General features: G+C 44.8%; 1 protein-coding gene across 1 annotated transcript in view; it reads right to left on the bottom strand.

Moving 5' to 3' along the window:
• TTLL4 (tubulin tyrosine ligase like 4) overlaps positions 1 to 20,755 on the bottom strand; it is a 57,759-nt gene that overhangs the window by 9,694 nt on the left and 27,310 nt on the right. Inside the window, exons 12-15 of the mRNA XM_040358116.1 lie at positions 19,508 to 19,606; positions 16,056 to 16,190; positions 6,206 to 6,337; positions 4,733 to 4,832 (exon numbers count right to left, since the gene is read on the bottom strand). Coding sequence (XP_040214050.1) covers positions 4,733 to 4,832; positions 6,206 to 6,337; positions 16,056 to 16,190; positions 19,508 to 19,606 — 466 coding nt within the window. The remainder of the gene's footprint in view (positions 1 to 4,732; positions 4,833 to 6,205; positions 6,338 to 16,055; positions 16,191 to 19,507; positions 19,607 to 20,755) is intronic.

Below are 20,755 nucleotides of genomic sequence, written 5' to 3'. Positions count from 1 at the left end.
CTGAAAGACTTGTGGATGTAGAGACCATTCCCCCGGCAACAGAGTCTGGCGACTTAAGAAGTCCGCCTGAAGGTTGTCCACTCCTGGAATGAATATCCTTGTGGGCTGGAATGCTGATTTTTCTCGATTTAGGACCCAGCCGAACCTCTCGAGGTATTGGACCGTGAGGGCCACTGCTCGTTCCAAGCCAGGAGACGAGTGATCTATGATTAGGAGGTCGTCCAGGTACGCTAGGATCGTGACCCCTTGGATCCTTAGCTGGGCTAGGACCTTCGTGAACACCCGGGGGGCCGTAGCCAACCCAAAGGGAAGCGCCACGAACTGGAAATGACGCGAAGCCACCATAAAGCGTAGATATCTTTGATGTGGCTGATAAATTGGAACATGAAGGTAGGCATCCTTTATGTCTATGGAAGCCATGAAGTCGTCCTTTTGGAGTGTGGCAGCTGCTGACCGCACGGATTCCATCCGAAATGAGCGGACCTTTAGGTAAGCATTTACCATTTTTAGGTCCAAAATTGGCCTGACATCTCCATTGGACTTTGGGACGATGAATAGGTTGGAGTAGAAACCCAGCCCTTGTTCTAGGGCTGGTACCTCTATTACTTCCTGGGAGAGTAGATGATTTAATGCCGTCATTAATGCGGGCTCCCTTCTCCGGATCGTTTGGAATCCTTGACTCCTGGAAATGAGGAGGAGGAAATCTTAGGAAGTCTAATTTGTAGCCCGTGGCCACGGAAGACCGTACCCACTTGTCGGGAATGCTGGCTTCCCAAACCTCTGAAAACAGACGCAGCCTTCCCCCCACCTTCGTGGGTGGGGGCGCCCCTTCATAAGGTCGGCTTGGGGGCTGGTTTTGCTGGTTTGCGAAACCACTGCTTCTTGCCTCTGGCCGCCTGGCCCTGCGATCTGCTATTGAAGTTGAAGTTTGATTTCGCAGGAGGCCGTCGATACTGCTTGGCATTAGAGGGCCCCTGCCCAGGGGAGTGCCGTCGTTTAAACGCAGCCCCCTGAAACTTCTTCTTAGTTGGCAAAAGAGTACTTTTGCCGCTAGAAATGGTCTGAATGTATTTATCCAGGTCTTCTCCGAAGAGTCGTCCTCCATGGAAGGGGAACCCTACCAGGAGCTTCTTGCATGGGGGCTCTGCCTCCCAGCTCTTTAACCATAAGAGTCTTCTCATATGGATAAGGGATAACGATAAACGTGACGCTTGCTGGATAGAATCCTTAATCGCATCTACCGTAAAGCGTATGGCCCTAGGGACATCCGAAAATTCTTCTGCTTGCTGGGCAGGAATAAGTTTAAGCATCTGCTTAGTTTGATCCGATAATGCTTGTGCAACCCCAATCGCAGCCACAGCTGGCTGTACTACTGCCCCTGCAGTAGTGAAGGAGTTTTTAAGTAGTGCTTCCAAGCGTTTATCAACCGGATCCTTGAACAACTGTATGTTTTCTACAGGGCATGTTAAAGACTTGTTAACACATGAGATGGCTGCGTCCACCTAAGGGGTTGCCCATCTCTTGGAAAATTTATCTTCCATAGGATACAAGGCAGAGAATTTTTTAGGTGGTAAAAAGATTCTATCTGGCTTGATCCAATCTTGGAACAAAACTTCCTCTAGCAGAGGATGGATCGGAAAAACTGCGTTGCTTTGAGGCGCCCTTAGTGAGCCCAAAGCTGAAACAGTCGATACTTGGAGATCTGGTACTGGCAAGTTGAAAGCACTATGGACCAAGTCCGTTAAGGCTTGAACCCACAAGCTCTCCCTTTGGGAGACTGCCCCAGACTCCCCTGTATCCGGATCCTCGATCCCCGAACCTGCTTGGTCTTCGTCCAAGAGGTTTTCCAATTCTCCTGCGGAAAGGACCTCCTCCTCAGAGGGTCCCTGCTCGGGTGACGGATAATTATCCTGTTTTCTGCCCCGCAGAGCCATGGTTATCATTTTTTCCATTCTTTTTTCCATCTCCTTTAAAGAGGTGGACAAAACCTCGTCCGTGACCACCCTAGGGTTGGACTGACCCGTGACAGTCCCAGCCCCAGATCCCGATGGTCCCAAGGCTCCCTCTGGGGAAAGCAGCGGCATGACTTTGTCCGAGACCTCAGACTCTCTGGGGGAATCCCCACCTATTGTACCCTCTGACCCGGATGCCATGGTACAATACCGAGGTACGCCCGCTAACTTATCGGTGTTTGGAACTATAAACAATTATTGTCCAAAAACCCGTTTGGGGGAAAAAACTGCCTTCTCTCCCTTTATGGATTCCTTTTTTTTTTTTTTTTTTCAAACCCAAGAAAGAAAAGACATTCTGTCCCCCTTAGTAGTATTGCCAAAGAAAAAACTGCTGAGATAGAAAAGAACAGCCTATTTCTAGGCTTAAGACAGTCCTATGAAGACCAATATCTTTTCTGGCCACTGTGTGTCCTCGGCGCCCCGTGCTGCCGCTCTGGTCTCTTCCTCCTCAGTTCCAGCATGAACTGAGCTGATGGAACGAAAAAGGTAGGGCCGCCCCTTCCTTAAACCAACTGACCCGCCCTTCCCCCCTCAGCCAATGGCGCGAAAATTGCGCTCATAACACGGGGACGCGCGCGCGCCCGCCGCCGACGGGGGTGGGGGGGTGGGGGGGAAGGGAGCCCACGAGGAGACCAGCGTTTGCCTGTCTTGCAGGCTAGGAGGAAGAACCCATGCAGCATCGCCTGGAGGCTTGCAGGTAAGCACAGCTCTCTTAACACACACACACAGCCACTCAAATGCTTTTCAATACTACCAGGGAGGTCACCTCTTATGGGGAAACAACACAGAGCCATCCTATCATTAAGATATGTGACTTACTTGCCAGATGCAGCGCATAACTTTAGGCATGTCCCCTGTGACCCCCCAGAAAAACCTGCTAAGAACCAAGTTCCGCAAGTTTCCCCTCCCTTACCTGCTCCATGCCGCAGGACTTTGCCAAGCAAGAGGCCCAATCTTCCCCCATCTCCGTGGGGCTGTCTAGACCTTCAGGCCCTGGGTTCCTATGAAGGATCCACTGTCCTGGGCCCATATAGCACCCTGGCAACAGAAACATTAGGCCCCCAAAGGTTTCTAAGTTCTGGGCCCAGGGTCCAGCTCTCTAAAAAGAAAAGCATTATGGGCTATACCCCAAGGGTTTGGGGTCCGGTTACTGACCACTTTAGCGCTGAGGCCTTTGGACAGAACCGGTTAGCTCACCTAATCCCAAGGATGCGGAGGCAAGCTAAACCATGACCAACACCTAAGACACTGGCGTAAAAACTGAGGTACTCCTCCTATGGGAGGGGGTTATATAGGGAGGGGCATTTCCTGTTTGAGATTGCCAGTGTCATCACCTGAAGGTACTCCATATAACCCATATAGTAATGAATATGCCGCTCTGTGTCCCGTGATGTACGATAAAGAAATACAAATCAATTTATAAAACTTTTATGAAATGCATTTTTCTGGATATTTGTTATTCTGTCCCTCACATCCCTCAAATTTTGGGATGAAACCAGAACAGTAATAGAGAGGAAATGATGCAATGGGGGCACCATTTCTGGTAACATCCCAGGATTCCTACACTTTGGAGGGACTTCTTCTCAGTTCCCCGTTATGGCTATAAGATAGGAAGTGAAGGAAAATCTCAAAACGGGCACATATGGCAGAAAAAGAATAAAAAATGAAATAATTTTGTTATATCTGCTTTAGCCAAGGTTCACAATGACAGCAGGGAAGGGGATATCACCGCTCTAGGGGGGTCAAACAAAGGTGAAAACCTCTCCTCCAGTTTAGAAGCCCAGGTGCTGGCAATGCATATAGCAATAAAACAGGAAGAAGTTCTGGACAGCCGAACTCCAAAAAATGTTTGCCTTTTATTCAAAAAATGAAATGAAAAATACATGCCACAGCAGAACGGACAGAAGAGCTGATGCGTTTCACACCAACAGTGCTTAGTCATAGCACGATTAAGCACTGTTAGTGTGAAACACTTCAGCTCTTCTGTCCGTTCTGCTGTGGCATGTATTTTTCCATTTCATTTTTTGAATAAAAGGCAAAAAAACTTTTGGAGTTTGGCTGTCCAGAACTTCTTCCCATTTTATCACACTGACAGCAGGATTGAAATCGTGCTTTCAGCTAAACTCGCACTATTTCATACCCGTGTGTCTGTCCGCTTTCGGGGGCGATTTCAGATACATTTGTTCGGGTTGCTGCACAGAGGTCTATACAAATCGCACCCCAAAGTCGCCAAGAGTAGTATAGAAACAACTTTGGGAATCAGTGCGGCACCGCAAAGTCGGCGTCGCACCGATTCGAATGGGGCTATTGCCGACAATAGCCGTCGATTTGACAGGTCAAATCGCATGCCTAAACACTGCAGTGTGAACCTAGGCTTGCAAGTGCAAACAAAACCCCTGTTGATCTGATCAAATTCAAAGCTATCCTGTTCACCTTTTCTGTCAATAAATTTCCATGCTTTAAAGATGAAGACAGTGGGATAGACTGGAGTAGTTTAGCAAAAAGAAAAGTGGGCAGGACTGACGTCACCTAGTCCACAAAAATTCAGTATGTTGTCAGTCCACAATAGAAAATTAGGAGCGGAATTGCATTTCTCGCAGGTCAACGGGTATATTTTTGTACTTTCAGGGTCTTAATGGAAAAAACAGGCAAATAGGCCCTGACATACACTTTAATGATAACATAACGTCAGCCAAGTTAAATATCCAAAGCGGACCCACCTTGTCTGGCAACTTCTGGCTAAGGTAATGTGCCCGCTTCATCTTTTCTTCATTCAGAATCTCCATGGAGCGCCCGCAGTCCTTCTCACTGGTGTACACACTGACAAGACAAAAGGGAGACTTCATTTTTCTACTAAAAAAACTTGGCTATTAGCCGAGCTGGCCTGTGCTACCATTCATCCAGAGGGGATGAATGGTAGCACATCCAAGACTGGAGCAGACAGAATCTGGAGCAGGCAATCTGCTTCAAGCTTTCATTTTTAAAACTTAACTGAACAAGCTAAGGTTAGAAGCCGGTTGGTTTCTGTGTACAGCTGTACCACTTGCCCACGGGGTACTTTCTCCCCCCTCCTGCCCAGGCCAATTTTCAGCACTAATCGCACTTTGAATGACAATTGCGGTCATGCTACACTGTACCCATATGACATTTTTAAGGAAACAGTATAGGTCGGGGGGGGGGGCTAAGCTGGAGGGCACAGTACTGGGATCTGTAATGGTTTTCCTTATGCAGGGAGTAGCTCAGGGAAGTTGCTGGATCGTATCTTGCACACTTATTCCCACCCGCTCTCTTCTCTGGTCCCTCCCAAGTGATGTCACACACAGGCACCCGGAATAGGCGCAGGACAGTGATGTCAGTTTTCCTCTGCATTCTTCAGCCTGTGAGCTATGAGGGGATACGATCCAACGTTCACCTGCTTGTGATGAATGAGTAGATTGTGGGTGAACCCCTGGGGAACTCTCGCAGAACCTGGGTTGAGAAACACTGCTCTAGATTAAAGTAAAGTGGTTATAAGCCCTTACAAACCACATTTTGCTATAGGTAAGCCTATAAAGGCTTTCCTGTAGCCAGCCTGGATATCTCCTAAACCTACACAGTTTAGAAAAAGACCCCCTGTATCTGCCAAAGTCATCAGCACATGTGCACTGAAGCAATGACACGTCATGCCATTGCTTCAGTTAGACTGTGCCGTTACCGGCGGCTCCCGCAGGCATGTAGTCACGCGGCGCCGGCCAATCACAGAGCCGGAGTCCGCAGCTCCGGAAGGAAGAGGGGTGTGAAGATGGACGCAGCCTGCAGAGGGGACAGCGCTGGATTAGTTTGAAGGTAAGCGTCGCATAATGGGCTAGTATGCCATGCATACTAGCCCATTATGCTTTTCATTTGCAGGGCTTTCAGTGAGCAAGAGAAGGAGTAAAACTCATCAGGGTGTACTTCCTCTTTAAAAAAGGAAAATAGAAAGCAATGGGTCCTTGGTGCAACTCCTGGAGACACCAAGGTAAGACATGGGAAGTGATACATAGACCAGGGGTTTAGTCCTTTGAAGATGGAGCAACTTTATAACTGGCCAAGTTTCTATAGGCAGGGCATGTACCCGAGTCTCCTTATGTCCACCAGTGACCAATGAGAAAAAAGAAAGAAGATATAATGCCTACGTAAGCCATTCCTTATGTACAGGTTTTCTTCTGCCTTACCTGGTAGGAGAGCCGCCAGAGCCAACATTACTGGTGTCTTCTTTATTGGGGAGGAGGAATCCGGCCAGATTGAGGAGATCTTTGATCATCTGACCTTTAATGTTGACATCCAGAGGTGAATTGGAGTGCAGACTGAGGACGACAAGAGAAGTCATTGTAAATCTTCTCATTTGTAATAGTTTAACAAAAAGACACACAAAACCAAAATCACAGTTGAATCTACAAATAGTAAATCCCAGCCAAACATCCAGTGGGTTTAAAAGGGGTTGTAAAGGTTTGTTTTTTTATTTTCTAAATAGGTTCCTTTAAGCTAGTGCATTGTTGGTTGACTTACTTTTTCCTTCCATTTCTCTTAGAATTTTTTTTTTCCTGCCTGAATTTCTCACTTCCAGTTCCTCCTCAGTAAGCTGTTCTGGCTGACTAACCCCCAGCCAGAACGGCTCGGATGATGGGGGCAAGCTTACTGAGGAGGAACAGGAAGTGAGAAATTCAGACAAAGAAAAAAACATTTAGAAGGGAAATTGAAGGAAAAAAGGTAAGCGAACCAACAATGCACTTAGGGCTGCAATTAATGATTATTTTCAAAAATCGATTAGTTGGCCGATTATTTTTTCGATTAATCGGATAATAGCTTTTTTGGGCCAATATGTTGGGCAGATTACAAAACACAAATTGCCGCAAAAACACATTACATGCTTTTCTGCAGCTTCTCCATTGAAGTATATTGAACCAAAAATAGCACCGTTTTGCGTTAAAAAGTCCTTGCCCTTTCCAAATACGCAGCAGCTGAAAAAAAATCATGGATGTGAACGTGTCCCATAGGAGAACTGTAGTGTGTTTCTGCAAAAAGCACCAAAAAACACAGAGGGTGTGACCCCAGGCCTGAGATGTTTAGTAACATAATGGGGTTGAAAAAACTAAAATAAGTACAAAAAGAGCAAATAATCATTACTGTGGGACAGTGAAAGTAATATGAAGGCGACTTTGTAGTTGGGACCTAGACTTTAAAAAAATAAAAATAAAATCCTAAAGAATTTGATTAAAGCAACTGCTATTGGTCTACTTGCAAGCCACATTATTTGGTGGGCATACTTTATCCTATGGATGAGGGGATGATGGGGGCTTAACCAGTAGCTTCCAGTTATTTAGCTGGACAAAATATTTAATTTAAGATTAATTTCCAGTATTGATATTTTATACATCGTTACACTGGTCCAGCTTGGACCAATGTCTATACCATACCTGGCTGATGCCCCTGGAAGCTGGAAATCATGTACACTCACTGGTATAGTGATCTCCACTTGCTTTACTGGTCCTGTAATTGGCGGCTGGCCAGCTGCATTCTCAACTCAGGAGGTCAGATACGCTGCACGGGTGCCATTCAGATGCATTTCTTTTTCTGAATGAATGCAAAGCCTTCTCTGATTGGATAGGTGGGGTGGTGACATCACACTCTACACCTCGTCCAATCAGAGAATGCTTTACATTCATTCACAGAATGCAAAATATTAGGTCAATTGTTGTTAGGTCCAGGCTATTCAGCTGACCTCCTGGGTTCACAATGCAGGAGGGCAGCTGCTTGGTGTGGGACCCAGAAGCAAGTGGAGATCACTGGAGTAGCAGTGCCTACTTCAATGGTTTCCAGGGGCATCAGCCAGGTATGGGTATATAAAGTTACAGTATCTCACAAAAGTGAGTGCACCCCTCACATTTTTTTCTAGGCCCCAGCTAGGTTGAGTCACCTTCTCTATTAGTCCTGGAGACCATTATCATTGAGACCGATGGTGATAGAAATTCCAAAATTTTACAGTTGGTACCAGAACAAAAGAGAATGGTAAATCTTACATCTTTACACCTGTTGTGGTGATGACTGTCTAGGACAGCAATTCTCATTTGTAGAGATTTTCCATTTCTTCAAACTGCATCCCTGGTACAGGAAGTAAATAGATCTCTCGCCAAAGAGGAACACGGGAAGCAAATTTTTTTTTTTTTTTTAAATAAGTGCTTTTAATCTTGCCCTACTCTATCCAATAGCCACAAACAAAAGATTTTGGCTATAGTTACACTTTGCCAATTCCGATTTCAAATTCCGTGCAATGGTTAATGAATGACTAGGAAAATAGTGACTAAACATATCTTTGTGAAGGCACAAGTACAAATAAAGTGGATGTAAACCCTCACATATATGCAGTGAAGTGAACAGCCTCAGCTGATACAAAGAGATTAAACAAATCTTCCCACATAAGTTTTACATGTATATCTGCTGTCTTCACTTTCTAAAGAGTGTAGAAAGCTGAAGATAGTGTGGGAAATCTTGTTTCCTGGTCCAGCAGTGGGAGGGGAGTTTGGGCATACACTGTGGGCAAGATTGGCCCTAGCGTGTCGTGATCCTACGGGGTAAAATGACCGCACCAGCCAAGCAGACACTGGCTGGAATAGCGCCCAGAGGCGATTCAGTTTGCATGTGTAGCGCTATACAAGTCATTCATTCATTCAAGATGATTGGAGGGAAGGAACGAATAAAGTTTCAGAGCTGTAGTCTGAATAGACAAGCTCTCTGCTAACCTCCCTTTAAGTTCCCACCCAGACACAAATTTTCAGCTGCTTTTATCTGGAGAGTCAGAAGTTATAATGCGGATAACAGAGGAACGGAGCAGCAGAAAGACACATGACTGAGTGAGATAAGTAAACACTACAGATTAATGTGCTTAAAGGGGTTGTAATGGTTCGTGTTTTTTTACCTTAATGCATCCAATGCATCCTATGCATTAAGGTGAAGAAACACCTGGCAATCACTGGCCCCCCAGCCCCCTGTTTTACTTACCTGAGCCAGTTCACCTGCTCAGCTCGTCCCCGCCGTCCTCTCCGGAGTCTCGGCTTTGATTGCGTAGATTGATAGCAGCGCAGCCATTGGCTCCTGCTACTGTCAATCAACTCCAATGACATGGGAGCTGGGGCCCGAGTCATACACTCGGCATCTATGGCCGCCGAGTGTATGACTCAGGAATGCTCCCACAAGGTAAGCCCCTTTGGAGAAAGCTTCCCAGAGGGGGGTTATCTAATGCAGGGAGGAGCCGCCAAGGGACCACTCTGCAAAACTAGCTGCACAGTGGAGGCAAGTATGACACATTTGTCTTTTTAAGGGAACTTTTAGTATCACCGAGTCAAATTTCATGAATGGGGCTTACAACCACTTAAAAATTAACCCTATTGATGGAGGAATGTTTTGGCTCCCAAAATGTGTTGGCCGTTCTATGTGATCACATAAAACAATTACATTTAATATTCAAATTATTTTTTGTTTTGGGGCTCCTTTCTGTATTTCTATGGCTTGAGTCACTTCCAGGTAATGCAACCATGTTGTAGGACAACGACCCAACCAAAGCTAGCAAGCTTGTTTGAAAGTTTCCTTTTGCTTGATCTCATTAATACGTTTTAAAGTCCCAGCGCCCTTCTAATATGCCTTTCTGAAGGCCATGTCACAGATGCCTTCCTATACAGAGTTAGACTATTTCCCCATACAGCATTGCTGGGATGGCGGCCATAACTCAGTAAGCCTATAGATGAAATCTGGGACCAGGGGTGAAGACTATAGGATATTTTTATGACCGAACAGTTCCATGTACTGACAGACAGCCGGGCCAAGAAAGATAACTCAATATAAGTTCAGTGGAGGGACTAGGGGTCAATAATACAAGATAACAATGCTGGGGATGGGAGACATAAGGGGCTAGCAGGTGTGCGGTTAAAGAAAAGCCAATTGACACTGCATTCCATCAATCATCTGTTATCACTGTGAACGTGTAAAGACACAGTGCTCTACTTCAATAGGAAGGACTTCACAAGATGAATTAAATGTCAATGCACAGGAATGTTCCCAGCAATTAGTAGGTATTTGATGCTGGATATTTTATATCATGAACATAGGTCATAGCAGTAACATTATGCAGCCCGAACAAAATGGAAGTTCCATGAAGTGCAATTTTGTTTAACAGTTTAGTGCTATAAAATCAAGTGGAAGGGTACAACCGATTGTGCATTGCTTCTCCTGTTTGCAGCACTGAGGTTTTCTGTTTCAATCCCAGCCAGGATATTCTCTGCATGAAGTTTTTATGTCCCCCCCCCCCCCCCCCCCCCGAGTTTGTGTGGGTTTTCACTAGTTTCCTTCCACAAAGACAGGTTGGCAGGTTAATTTTTTCCTGTCCAAATTGGCCCCTTGTGTGTCGGTTAGAGACCTAAAATTAAAAACAGGGCTTAAGGGTAGATATCGATGTAACTGTACAGTATGCAAAGCACCACATACATTGCTAGTGCTATAAAAATGCATGTGTGAAATTAATCCATTGATAAATAAAACAGAGTTCTGCATTTGTAACCTCCGTTTAAAATTTTATGGCAGAGAGGACAATATTGGGTTAATTTACTAAAACCGGAGTGCGCAAAATCTGGTGCAGCTGTGCATGGTAGCCAATCGGCTTCAAACCTCAGCTTGTTAATTAAGGTTCCTGCACTACTTTTAAAGTGCAACTTTGGCATGCCTTGCTTGCATTGACTTTTGTTTGTTTAAGCAAGTTGTGCCTTAGTCAGGCTGGAATGTCGGCTTAAACGTCACGCGGAAATGTTAACCGGGCCTAAAAAAGGATAAATTCACCTTTGGGGACATGTTCCATCCACTTCGTAGCTTACTGCTACAGCCGCTGCCTGCTCTGCTACCTGTAGTGACAGCATGCAGGGGATCTTCTCTCCCCTGCTTGCTGTCACAAAAAAAAAGTTCCGTGAATGGGAAAACTACAAGTCCTGACAGCTTTTTTGGCTTGTAGTTGCAATAGACTACCATGGTTGTTGAGCGCTCTGGTGGTTAGTACTCTCTTCCCATCAGTGTGCATCTGTCTGCCCGTACAAGGATACCGACACCAACAAGTCTACAGGAGTCCTGCATTGCACCTGCAATTCAATACAGGCTCCAAGAAAGGAAAAAAAAAAAAAAAAAAAATGTACCTTATTTTTAAGCTGCAAAAAGATGTGCGTTTATGTTTTATAAGGTGAACATATTCTTTCAGCTTTGACAAAAAAAATAAAAATTGGCCCCAAAAAAACTAGAAGTCGACTGGGTTCTATGCAGAACAGCAAGTCTAAAACAGATCAGGGAGGCCGAGGAGGCAGCCTACAGAAATAGGGAAATCCTGTACAACTAGACTAGAAATCTGCTGACAAAGATGAGAGCAGTAAAGAGGAACTGTCCTGACAAACTATTTTTTACCAATAACCCAGCATCAGTTTCAAGAGGCCAACAAAGCCTCTTCCCTCACACATCTTCAACCATTCCTCTAAGCAAAGCAGACGACACCCCTTCGTAGTTCAACGTTGCGGAAGGTAGGAGGTTTTTTTAAATCATAATCTTGCCACAGGGTTCCATTTAAAAGTACTTTACCAATTTAGTCTCCTGTCCTCATTCAACTTTAGTCCACATATCATTAAATTGGTAAAGAACCTCCTTATATTGATTTTAGAACGGCTTGGGATGAATCCCATCCAATCATTCCTCACCAGATGAGAAATCACCCAGTCCAAAAGATAGGATTTTAATCAACGTTGATGCTACAAAAAAGCCTTGATAAAGAGATGGGGCAGTAGAACCCACACATGGTAGGTCCTTATAGGGTTTCCTCTCACATGCATAGGAGGTACTTCTGCCTAAACAGCAACTTCAAACACAATACATGAAAGCTAAGCAACAGCTGAAATGTGCTATACCATTCAGATGGAATACTGTAAAGTAGATTTATATAGAGAGGAGTAGAAGGTACAAGCAAACAAACTCCCAGTTGGGTTCATAAGGGTGGCCCAAGTGGTCCAAAACCAGGGGAAAAGAAATAGGGGCATATTTGGGCCAAGCCAAGTAGTCCAGTAACTTACTTGCCTTATTTTCAAACTCAAAGTTTTTTTTGGGAAGTATAAGAGTAGTTTCTCTTTCTTGGTGTGTTGAGTAAAAGCAATGTTTTACACATTTCTTGTAACTGCCCAAAGCATATAGGTATACTTCGATGGACAAAAGACATACTTCTGCTCTGCCAACAGCGTCTCTGGTTCTGTGGGTGTTGCAAGTGCCTTCATATTAATCCTAAAGATTCCCGTTTTGACATAAAGGAGCCATGTGCAGTAGCCCTATAACCCTTTCCAAATATTAATGAAGGAGATGCGGCCTCATTGCATCAGAGATGTGTTTGGTGCGTTCTCCATTCACCACCAAATCACTGAGCCAATATGAGTTTGTGCCACAGGGGTTGCAAAGGTTTGATTTTTATTTTCTAAATAGGTTGCTTCAAGCTAGTACATTATTGGTTCACTTAGCCTTTGCTTCGATTTCCCTTCTAAATGTAAGCTTGGGGGGGGGGGGGGGGGGTTATAGTCAGCCAGAACAGCTTACTGAGGAGGAACAGAAAGTAAGATATTCAGACAAAGAAAAAAAAAACATTTAGAAGGGAAATGGAAGGAAAAAGGTAAGTGAACCAACAATGCACTTGCTTAAAAAGGAACCTATCTAGAAAATGGAAAACCAACCTTTACAACCCCTTTAATAAACAGGAGCAGGGTTAGAAAAGGCCCTTTGGGCAGGTCAGTAATACTTGACACCAGAGGCAGAAAAGACGAGGTAGTAAAGGCCATATCTATTTTGGACATGCAGTAATGAGAATCTGAGTGACATGAAAAACTGCTGCCATTCAGATGCCTCTCCCTCCACACATTCACCAACTCATACCTATGTATCCAGTGTGTAAATTCCCCCTGAGGCTTACTTGAACCACCCCCAAGTGGTCCATTGCTGTGTCGGGAACCGCATTAAAGTCCTCCACAAATAGCAAAGTGTTTTTCTATTTAGGAAGTCCATATTATAGATATATCCATCTTACCTGAGCCAAAATGTTACCACTTAGCAACAATTGGATTTGTAATGAAGGATGGTTTGCCTTCCATAAATCAGACAGAGCTTAGCTGGAATCTACATGCGATATTGGACTCCCTCATGCTTTTTAACTTCAGCGAAGGACACGTCGTTTTTGGACTTCAGCAGAAAATACTAGACGATGGTAAATCAATTGCCATTAAACTCGAGATCCACTTTAGGTGGGATACCCCAAGAACAGAGACTTTGATTTTTTTGCAAATAGGGGTCTAGTAGAAGCCCCTGGGAGGTGGTTGTCTGGGAGGAGTATGGTGGGCACTTTCAATCACAAATGCAGAAGATGCATTTAGATTAGGCAAGTGTCATGCACCCATTTCACAAGATAAACCCACACAATGTAGATTGCGACAAGACCCATTTTCAAGGTTGTCCAACGTAAATGAAATGGCAGCCAATTCTTCAGTGGAGACCCTAGAGGAGGCAGTCAGAGGAGATGAAGTATCACCCAAAGTACCAATTTGCTCTTCTACAGCCACTGTACATTCTCTTAGGGGGTTAAATCCTTGTTTAAGAAGGTATGGTCTCCATCTGTGTTGTCAGAGAGGCAGCAGGGGTGCCAAACCTTTTAAAGAGCGAGGACCACTTTAGCGACTTGGTAAGCAGTTGCAGGCCACAATAAGCGGAGTGGGCAGATGACAGGTCTGTGTCCACTCTGCATAATGCAGGGCAGACATGGACACAGCCCACTCTACTCTATGGGCCCTCCGATCTGATCCGCCCAGATGGAAGGGGATGGATCCCCTTCTGTTTCTTAGAGGATTAAATGTAAGCGGGTGTAAACGGACACAAGTCAGTTTACATCTGCAGCTCCATACAGGTGAACGATGGGCCCAATTGAGTCCACCTGTCCATTTTTCTGGCGTGTGAAAAAAGCTTAAGGCTGCTTTCACACGAATGCACTGTGGTACACACACACACACACACACACAGAGCGGGTGCAGCGCAGTACACCTGTAGCTTTCCTGCGGGTTAGCTGCACTTTGCCATCGACTTCTTAAAGGAGTTTCACTTCCCTTTGAGGAAATGACCCAAACCCGCAGGTAATAACATAAGAGTCATTAGTTCAGTGCAGGTAAAACACAGGTGCACTTTAGTGCATCTGCGGATCAGTTTGAAAGCAGCCTAGTACCCACTGCAAAAGAGATACGCTCACCTCATTAATACAATGATTTTTGAACATAAACTGACCTTTAATAATAGTCTTCCATTCAGGAATGTCCCTTGCTACAGGTATTACTGGCTGTTGTGGTCCCAGGCATAGTGCAATGGGTATCACTCCGCTTGTGGTAGGAGCCGGGCATATACAGAAAGCACCACCTTATGCCTCTGCAGCCTTGCTTCCTCTGGCGCTGGCTCTATTCAGAACATCGACGCTCTGGGATGGTGGGTCGGGAATCCGTGATCTAGGCTTGCCGACCCACAATCCCAGAGCAGGAAGTCGTGGGCCCGCGGTTGGGCACCCCTGCTTTAGAGTCTCTGTGTCCATTATCTGGATAAGTGTAGGCTCTGACTGTATTTGCCTCGCTTACCTCTGTCTGTTCAGTGGAATCCACAAGCTGTTCAGGGTGTACAGGAGAGAGTTCTCAAACTATGAATCTGCAGACAAAAAGTGTGCTGTAGCAGCAAGAAAGTCCCATGGGGCCCATGTAAATCTGGCTGGAATACAGCTGCCTGTGGGCTTTCACCACCTTGCTGCAGATTTTCAGCCAAGGAGGACTGCTTCACCGGGACAATTTTCACTAGAGATGCACTAAAACTTTGGCAGCCGAAAATGTAATTATCTGCATTTTGCCGGTAGAGAAAAAATGTGCCGATAATTGCGCTGAAAACGCATACGATTTTACTGTGCTTATGGTGTGTTTTTCATAGGTCATGCGACTCAAAATCTGCATACATTTTTTTTTTTAAACACTGGTGCATTGATGCGTTCTTGCTGCATTTTCAATTGGGAAGTGCGTTTTTAAATGCAGCAAGATTTTTTAACACAACAGAACGGAACAGTGTGAAGACATGCATGGAATTTAAAGAATTTTTCTTGAGCTTTTCTTGCACTAAAAAGGTAACGATCATGGCTGACATTCATATTCATTTAAAGCGGGAGTTCACCCAAAAATCAACTTTCTGCAAGTAGATCCAGCATACTGCTGACATCTGCAGTATGCTGGTCATTTTTTATTTTATTTTGGTACTTATCGTTTTAGCAGTATTTCTTCTATGGCTCCGAGCAGGGAATCCTGCGGGGAATGGGCGTTCCCGAAGGCAAGCAAGTTGATTGACGGCCTTCGATAGCGCGTCACGGCTTCCGAAAACAGCCGAGGTGACACTTGGCTGTTTACGGCGCCTGCGCCTGCCGTGTAGAGCTGACTGCGCAGGCGCCGTAAATTGCAGAGTGTCACTCGTGTGAATTTTCGGAAGCCGTGACGCGCTATCGAAGGCTGTCAATCAACTTGCTTGTCTTTGGGAACGCCTATACCAGGAAGTAATCCCCGCTCGGAGCCATAGAAGAAATACTGCTAAAACGATAAGTACCAAAATAAAAAATAAAAAGACCAGCATACTGCAGATGTCAGCAGTATGCTGGATCTACTTGCAGAAAGTTGATTTTTGGGTGAACTCCTGCTTTAAATACATGATAAAGTAAAAAAAAATTTTAAAAAAATAAAACATTTTTGGTATTATAACTGTCATTTTTAAGTTTCGGCCAAGTGCATTCTGAATTTTTGGCCCCAAAATTTCCATTTGGTGCACCTCTAAATTTTTACCATGGCACCACCTCTTAGGTAGTCCATGGTCAGAGTGTGCCGTGCAGCTTCTACTCTCTCATAAAAATGAATTACAGAAAAGCCTGTCAATATTTGGGGCTTCCTGTGTGCAGCTCAATATTACCTGGGTGAGATGTTCACTTCTAGGACCCAAGGCTTCAGATTCTCATCTAGCATAATGTCAAAGCCAAAGAGCTCATGGCAGCTGCGTGGGTTCTGGGCATACATCTTCACCAGGCTGTTCACGTACGGCTCAGACCTAAGAAAAGACGAACGTATTTTTTACATATTACCAATCACAAATTTGACACCATTGCAAAATGTCCTCCCTGTAGTCACGTTATAGAATAAGATGTATATAAAAAAAAAAAAAAAAAAATGTAAGTGACTTTATTTTTTATTATTTAGGATGCAACTAAAAACTTTTAAATTACCTTAAAATGTGCATTCAAACAGAAAAGTTAGTTGAAAGTTTGAGCCCCCCCCCCCCCTTCTTAAAAAAAGGGGGGGGGGTACAGTAAAATATCCGGTCCCCTACCTGTATGGTGCAGAGGAGAACTGTGGCTAGTTTTTAAAAAAACGAAGATTTTCTGCAGCTTTTGTTTTAATGCACAGTTTATTTCAGCCGATTTAGAAAACCATGTTTTTTTTTTTTTCTAATTCAATAATCATACTTACCTAGGTGGACGCAACATCGCTCTGATGCTGCATCTGTCCCCCGGAACCTCTAAGACTGAGAACCGAGCGATCTAACACCGCAGTTGGCTCGGTTTTCAGAGCTACCCGAGCAAAGAGCGGTGACTGTCAGTGGCCAGTTCAGGCTCTTAGTGGCTCGCTAAGAGGCTGAGCCAGGTGTCGGTCCAGGCATGTGGGCGGATTCCCCACTGCATTGTTAAGATCTTGACCCAGCCTGTACCGGCTCTGTGACGTCAGCAGACAGTGGGCTTCAGCCTTCCATCTGCTGAAAACAGGTCACAGTAGTGCAGAACGAAATACACTCCTGTGATCCACATGAGAAGTACAGCCAAACAAGCTTTGGCTGCACTTCTCCTTTAAGACACAAGTTTAAGAAAGCTTTTCAATCAAGAAGGGCAGCATATTATGACTAAAAGCCCATTTTGCTTTAGGTGTCTTGTTTATACAGTGCATCTGGAAAGTACACACAGCGCTTCACTTTTTCCACATTTTGTTATGTTAAAGCCTTATTCCAAAATGGAATCAATTCATTATTTTCCTCAAAATTCTACAAACAATACCCCATAATGACAACGTGAAAAGTTTTTTGAAATCTTTGTAAATTTATAAATAAAGTCACATGTACATAAGTATTCACAGCCTTTGCCATGACGCTCAAAATTGAGTTCAGGAGCATCCAGTTTCCACTGATCATCCTTCAGATGTTTCTAAAACTTGGAGTCCACCTGTGGTAAATTTAGTTGATTGGACATGATTAGGAAAGGCACACACCTGTCTACATAAAGGTCCCACAGTTACCAGTGCATGTCAGAGCAAAAACCAAGCAATGAAGTCCAAGGAATTGTCTGTAGACCTCAGACAGGATTGTATGGAGGCACAGATCTGGGGAAGGGTACAAAAAAATTTCTGTAGCATTGAAGGTCCCAATGAGCACAGTGGTCTCCATCATCCGTAAATGGAAGTTTGGAACCACCAGGCCAAACTGAATGATCGGGGGAGAAGGGCCTTGGTCAGGGAGGAGATCAAGAACCCAATGGTCACTTTGACAGAGCTCCAGCATGTCTCTGGAGAAAGGAGAACCTTCCAGAAGAACCATCTCTGCAGAACTCCACCATTCAGTCCTGTAAGGTAGAGTGGCCAGACGGAAGCCATTCTTCAGTAGAAAAGCACATGACAGTCCGTCTGGAGTTTGCCAAAAGGCACCTGAAGGACTGACCATGAGAAACAAAATTCTCTGGTCTGATGAAACAAAGATGAACTCTTTGGCCTGAATGGCGAGCGTCACGTCTGGGAGAACCAGGCACCACTCATCACCTGGCCAATGCCATCCCTACAGTGAAGCATGGTGGTGGCAGAATCATGCTATGGGGACGTTTTTCAGCGGCAGGAACTGGGAGACTAGTCAGGAGCGAGGGAAAGATGAATGCAGCAATGTACAGAGACATCCTTGCTCCAGAGCACTCTGGACCTCAGATTGGGGTGAAGGTTCCCAAGCACACAGCCAAAACAAAAAGGAGTGGCTACGGGAGAATTCTGAATGACTTGAGTGGTCCAGTCAGAGCTCAGACTGAACATCTCTGGAGAGATCAGAAAATGTCGGTGCACAAACACTCTCCATCCAACCTGATGGAGCTTGAGAGGTCCTGCAAAAAAAGAAAATGGGAGAAACTGCGGCAAAAATAGGTGTACCAAGCTTGTAGCATCATACTCAAAGACTTGAGGCTGAAATTGGTTCCAAATGTTCAACAAAATACTGTGAAAACTTATGTACATGGGATTTTTATTTTTAATACATTTGCAAAGATTTCAAAAAAACTTTTCACATTGTCATTATGGGGTATTGTTTGTAGAATTTTGAGGAAAAGAATGAATTTAATCCATTTTGGAATAAGGCAACATAAAATGTGGAAAAAGGGAAGCGTTGTGAATACTTTCCAGATGCACTGTATAAATTAAATATGAGGTCAAACAGCCACAGTTCAAGGTAACCTCTGGAGAATCCTAAAATTACACAGAGCCCTGAATGAGAGCGGCAGGATATCAAGAAAAATAAAACTTCTACTGAATTGGCACCAATTTTACACACACAAAAATTGTAGTCAGGGGTGCTCAACCTGTGGCCCATGGAGCACTCTGATGTTGCCCGTGACCTCATACCAGGGAAGCGCATGCCCAGGGTCAGCAACCCATTGATCGCGATCTGGGTTTGTCGACCTGCCAAGAGTGAACTACTATTAGGCCGTTTTCACACTGACACACAGGTGCAGCGTAGTGCACCTGCGGCTTTCCTGTGGGTTAGCTGCACTAAGCTATACACTTCTATTACATCCTGTGGGTTTGGTGCGCTTTTAGAAAGTCCACTACACCCACAAGATATAATAAAAAGGCCCATGTCAAAGTGCAGCTAAATCACAGGAAAACCACAGGTGTGGCACAGGTAAACTGCAACGCATCAGTGTGAAAACAGCCTTACAGGGAGCTCAGGACAGTAAGGTGCTCAATTACATTTGTGGTTTGGGGGCTGGTAAAACCCCAAACTTGAGGCATGTTTTTACTGCCCTCTCCCCCCAGCCTCACCCTCTGGTGTAGTGCCAGGGGTCCAAGTTTTACACTTGGACAGGAGGGGCGGCAAATAGATTAACGGATTCTCTCCATTTTCCTCCTACAACCGCAGAAAGCTGGCTTTTACTCCTCTAACTCCTGCTAGCATTCAGCGGCTGCAGGAGGAAAATGTTCATAATGCGATTCAAAATAAACTTGAAACTCTGAACCATTTTTATTGCGGCCCGCGGCCCGTTACCAAATCACTAATCAACGCTTGCTTCAAAAGGTTGAGCACCCCTGTAGTGAGAGAAGTTGCCCCAAGAACCCCAAACTCACGCAATTATTGTCTTTATCACCATTTCTTTGATCTTCTCCCAGATTTTCTCACTGCAGAATCCCTTCTGGTTGAGGTAGGTCCACAATGCCTTGAGTGCCCTGCACAAAGAAAGGGGTTGTTATACATGTGCTTTATCATTGTTCGATAAGGGAAATTGTGGCAATTGTATTTTATTTTTTGGGGGGGGCGGACCTTTTTAGGGGGGGACTTCCTGCTTCCCCTTCTAGGCCGCCTAGGTGTCTTCTCCTCTCCCCATTCGCGGCCGCTCTCTGCCAGCAATCTTCTTGCACAGTGCGCGCCCAGCTGTCACGGGCAGGTACCTAGAGTTGCTATGACGGTGCCGCAGAGAGAAGGGGGAGAGGAGCGAGGCATCGCTGGACCGTGGGACAGGCGAGTGTCCATTTATTAAAAAGTCAGCAGCTACACTTTTTGTAGCTGCTGACTTATCGGGAAAAACGGGTGGAACTCCGCTTTAAGCTGGCCATACATTATTAGTACAGTGCTCAAAATGTCAAGTCCTGAGCTACTAGCTAGGACTTAAGAGTTACTGGCCACCAGTTCCCCTATCCAACCCCTCCCCTAATTCCACCCTTGTAAATTAGCTCATTAAATGACACCGTTAAGGTTTTATGCAGAATTAAGTTACAAAAGTAAAAAAAAAAAAAATAATAATATGGTTTATGTTAATATTAACATTAACCATATTAAAATTGTTCTGACTGATAAAAGGATAACATACGATTGGCTACTATTAGGCACTGTATACTAGTGCCTAGTTTAGTAAATATTTTAATGCTATATTAAATATAGCATAAAAAAAATAAATGACACTTTCAATGATTTAGGGTGCAGAGAAACTTACAGCAAAGAATAGCACTGGACAGGACAGGGGAGCAGGAGCTTCCAAAGTTAACCTTTCCTATCAACAAGCTGGTGTTTGGTTGCCAGGCGGTTTGAGCAACCAATCAACAGCTTCTTTGCCGACTCCCGCTGTATGCCAGGCCTTGCTAAGAGAATGACAGGGGGTGGAGAATTGGCTTCCATTCAACCCCGCCTGCCAGGGGCAACTGTCCCCCTCTCCGATGCAGCCCCACACTTGCCCCCAGCTCATTTCCACTTGCCTAATGCAAGCAGGCGAGTGGAAATTTTGAGGGCTGCATTATGGTAGATCTGCAAATTCCAGCTAGAAATTCGATTTGACCTCACTAAAAATTGGACAGACAATCATACAAAAATTCCTAACAGAT

Source organism: Rana temporaria, chromosome 6 (genome assembly GCF_905171775.1).
Source record: "Rana temporaria chromosome 6, aRanTem1.1, whole genome shotgun sequence".
Lineage (NCBI taxonomy): Eukaryota > Metazoa > Chordata > Amphibia > Anura > Ranidae > Rana > Rana temporaria.
This window is presented reverse-complemented; position numbering and strand designations above follow the sequence as displayed.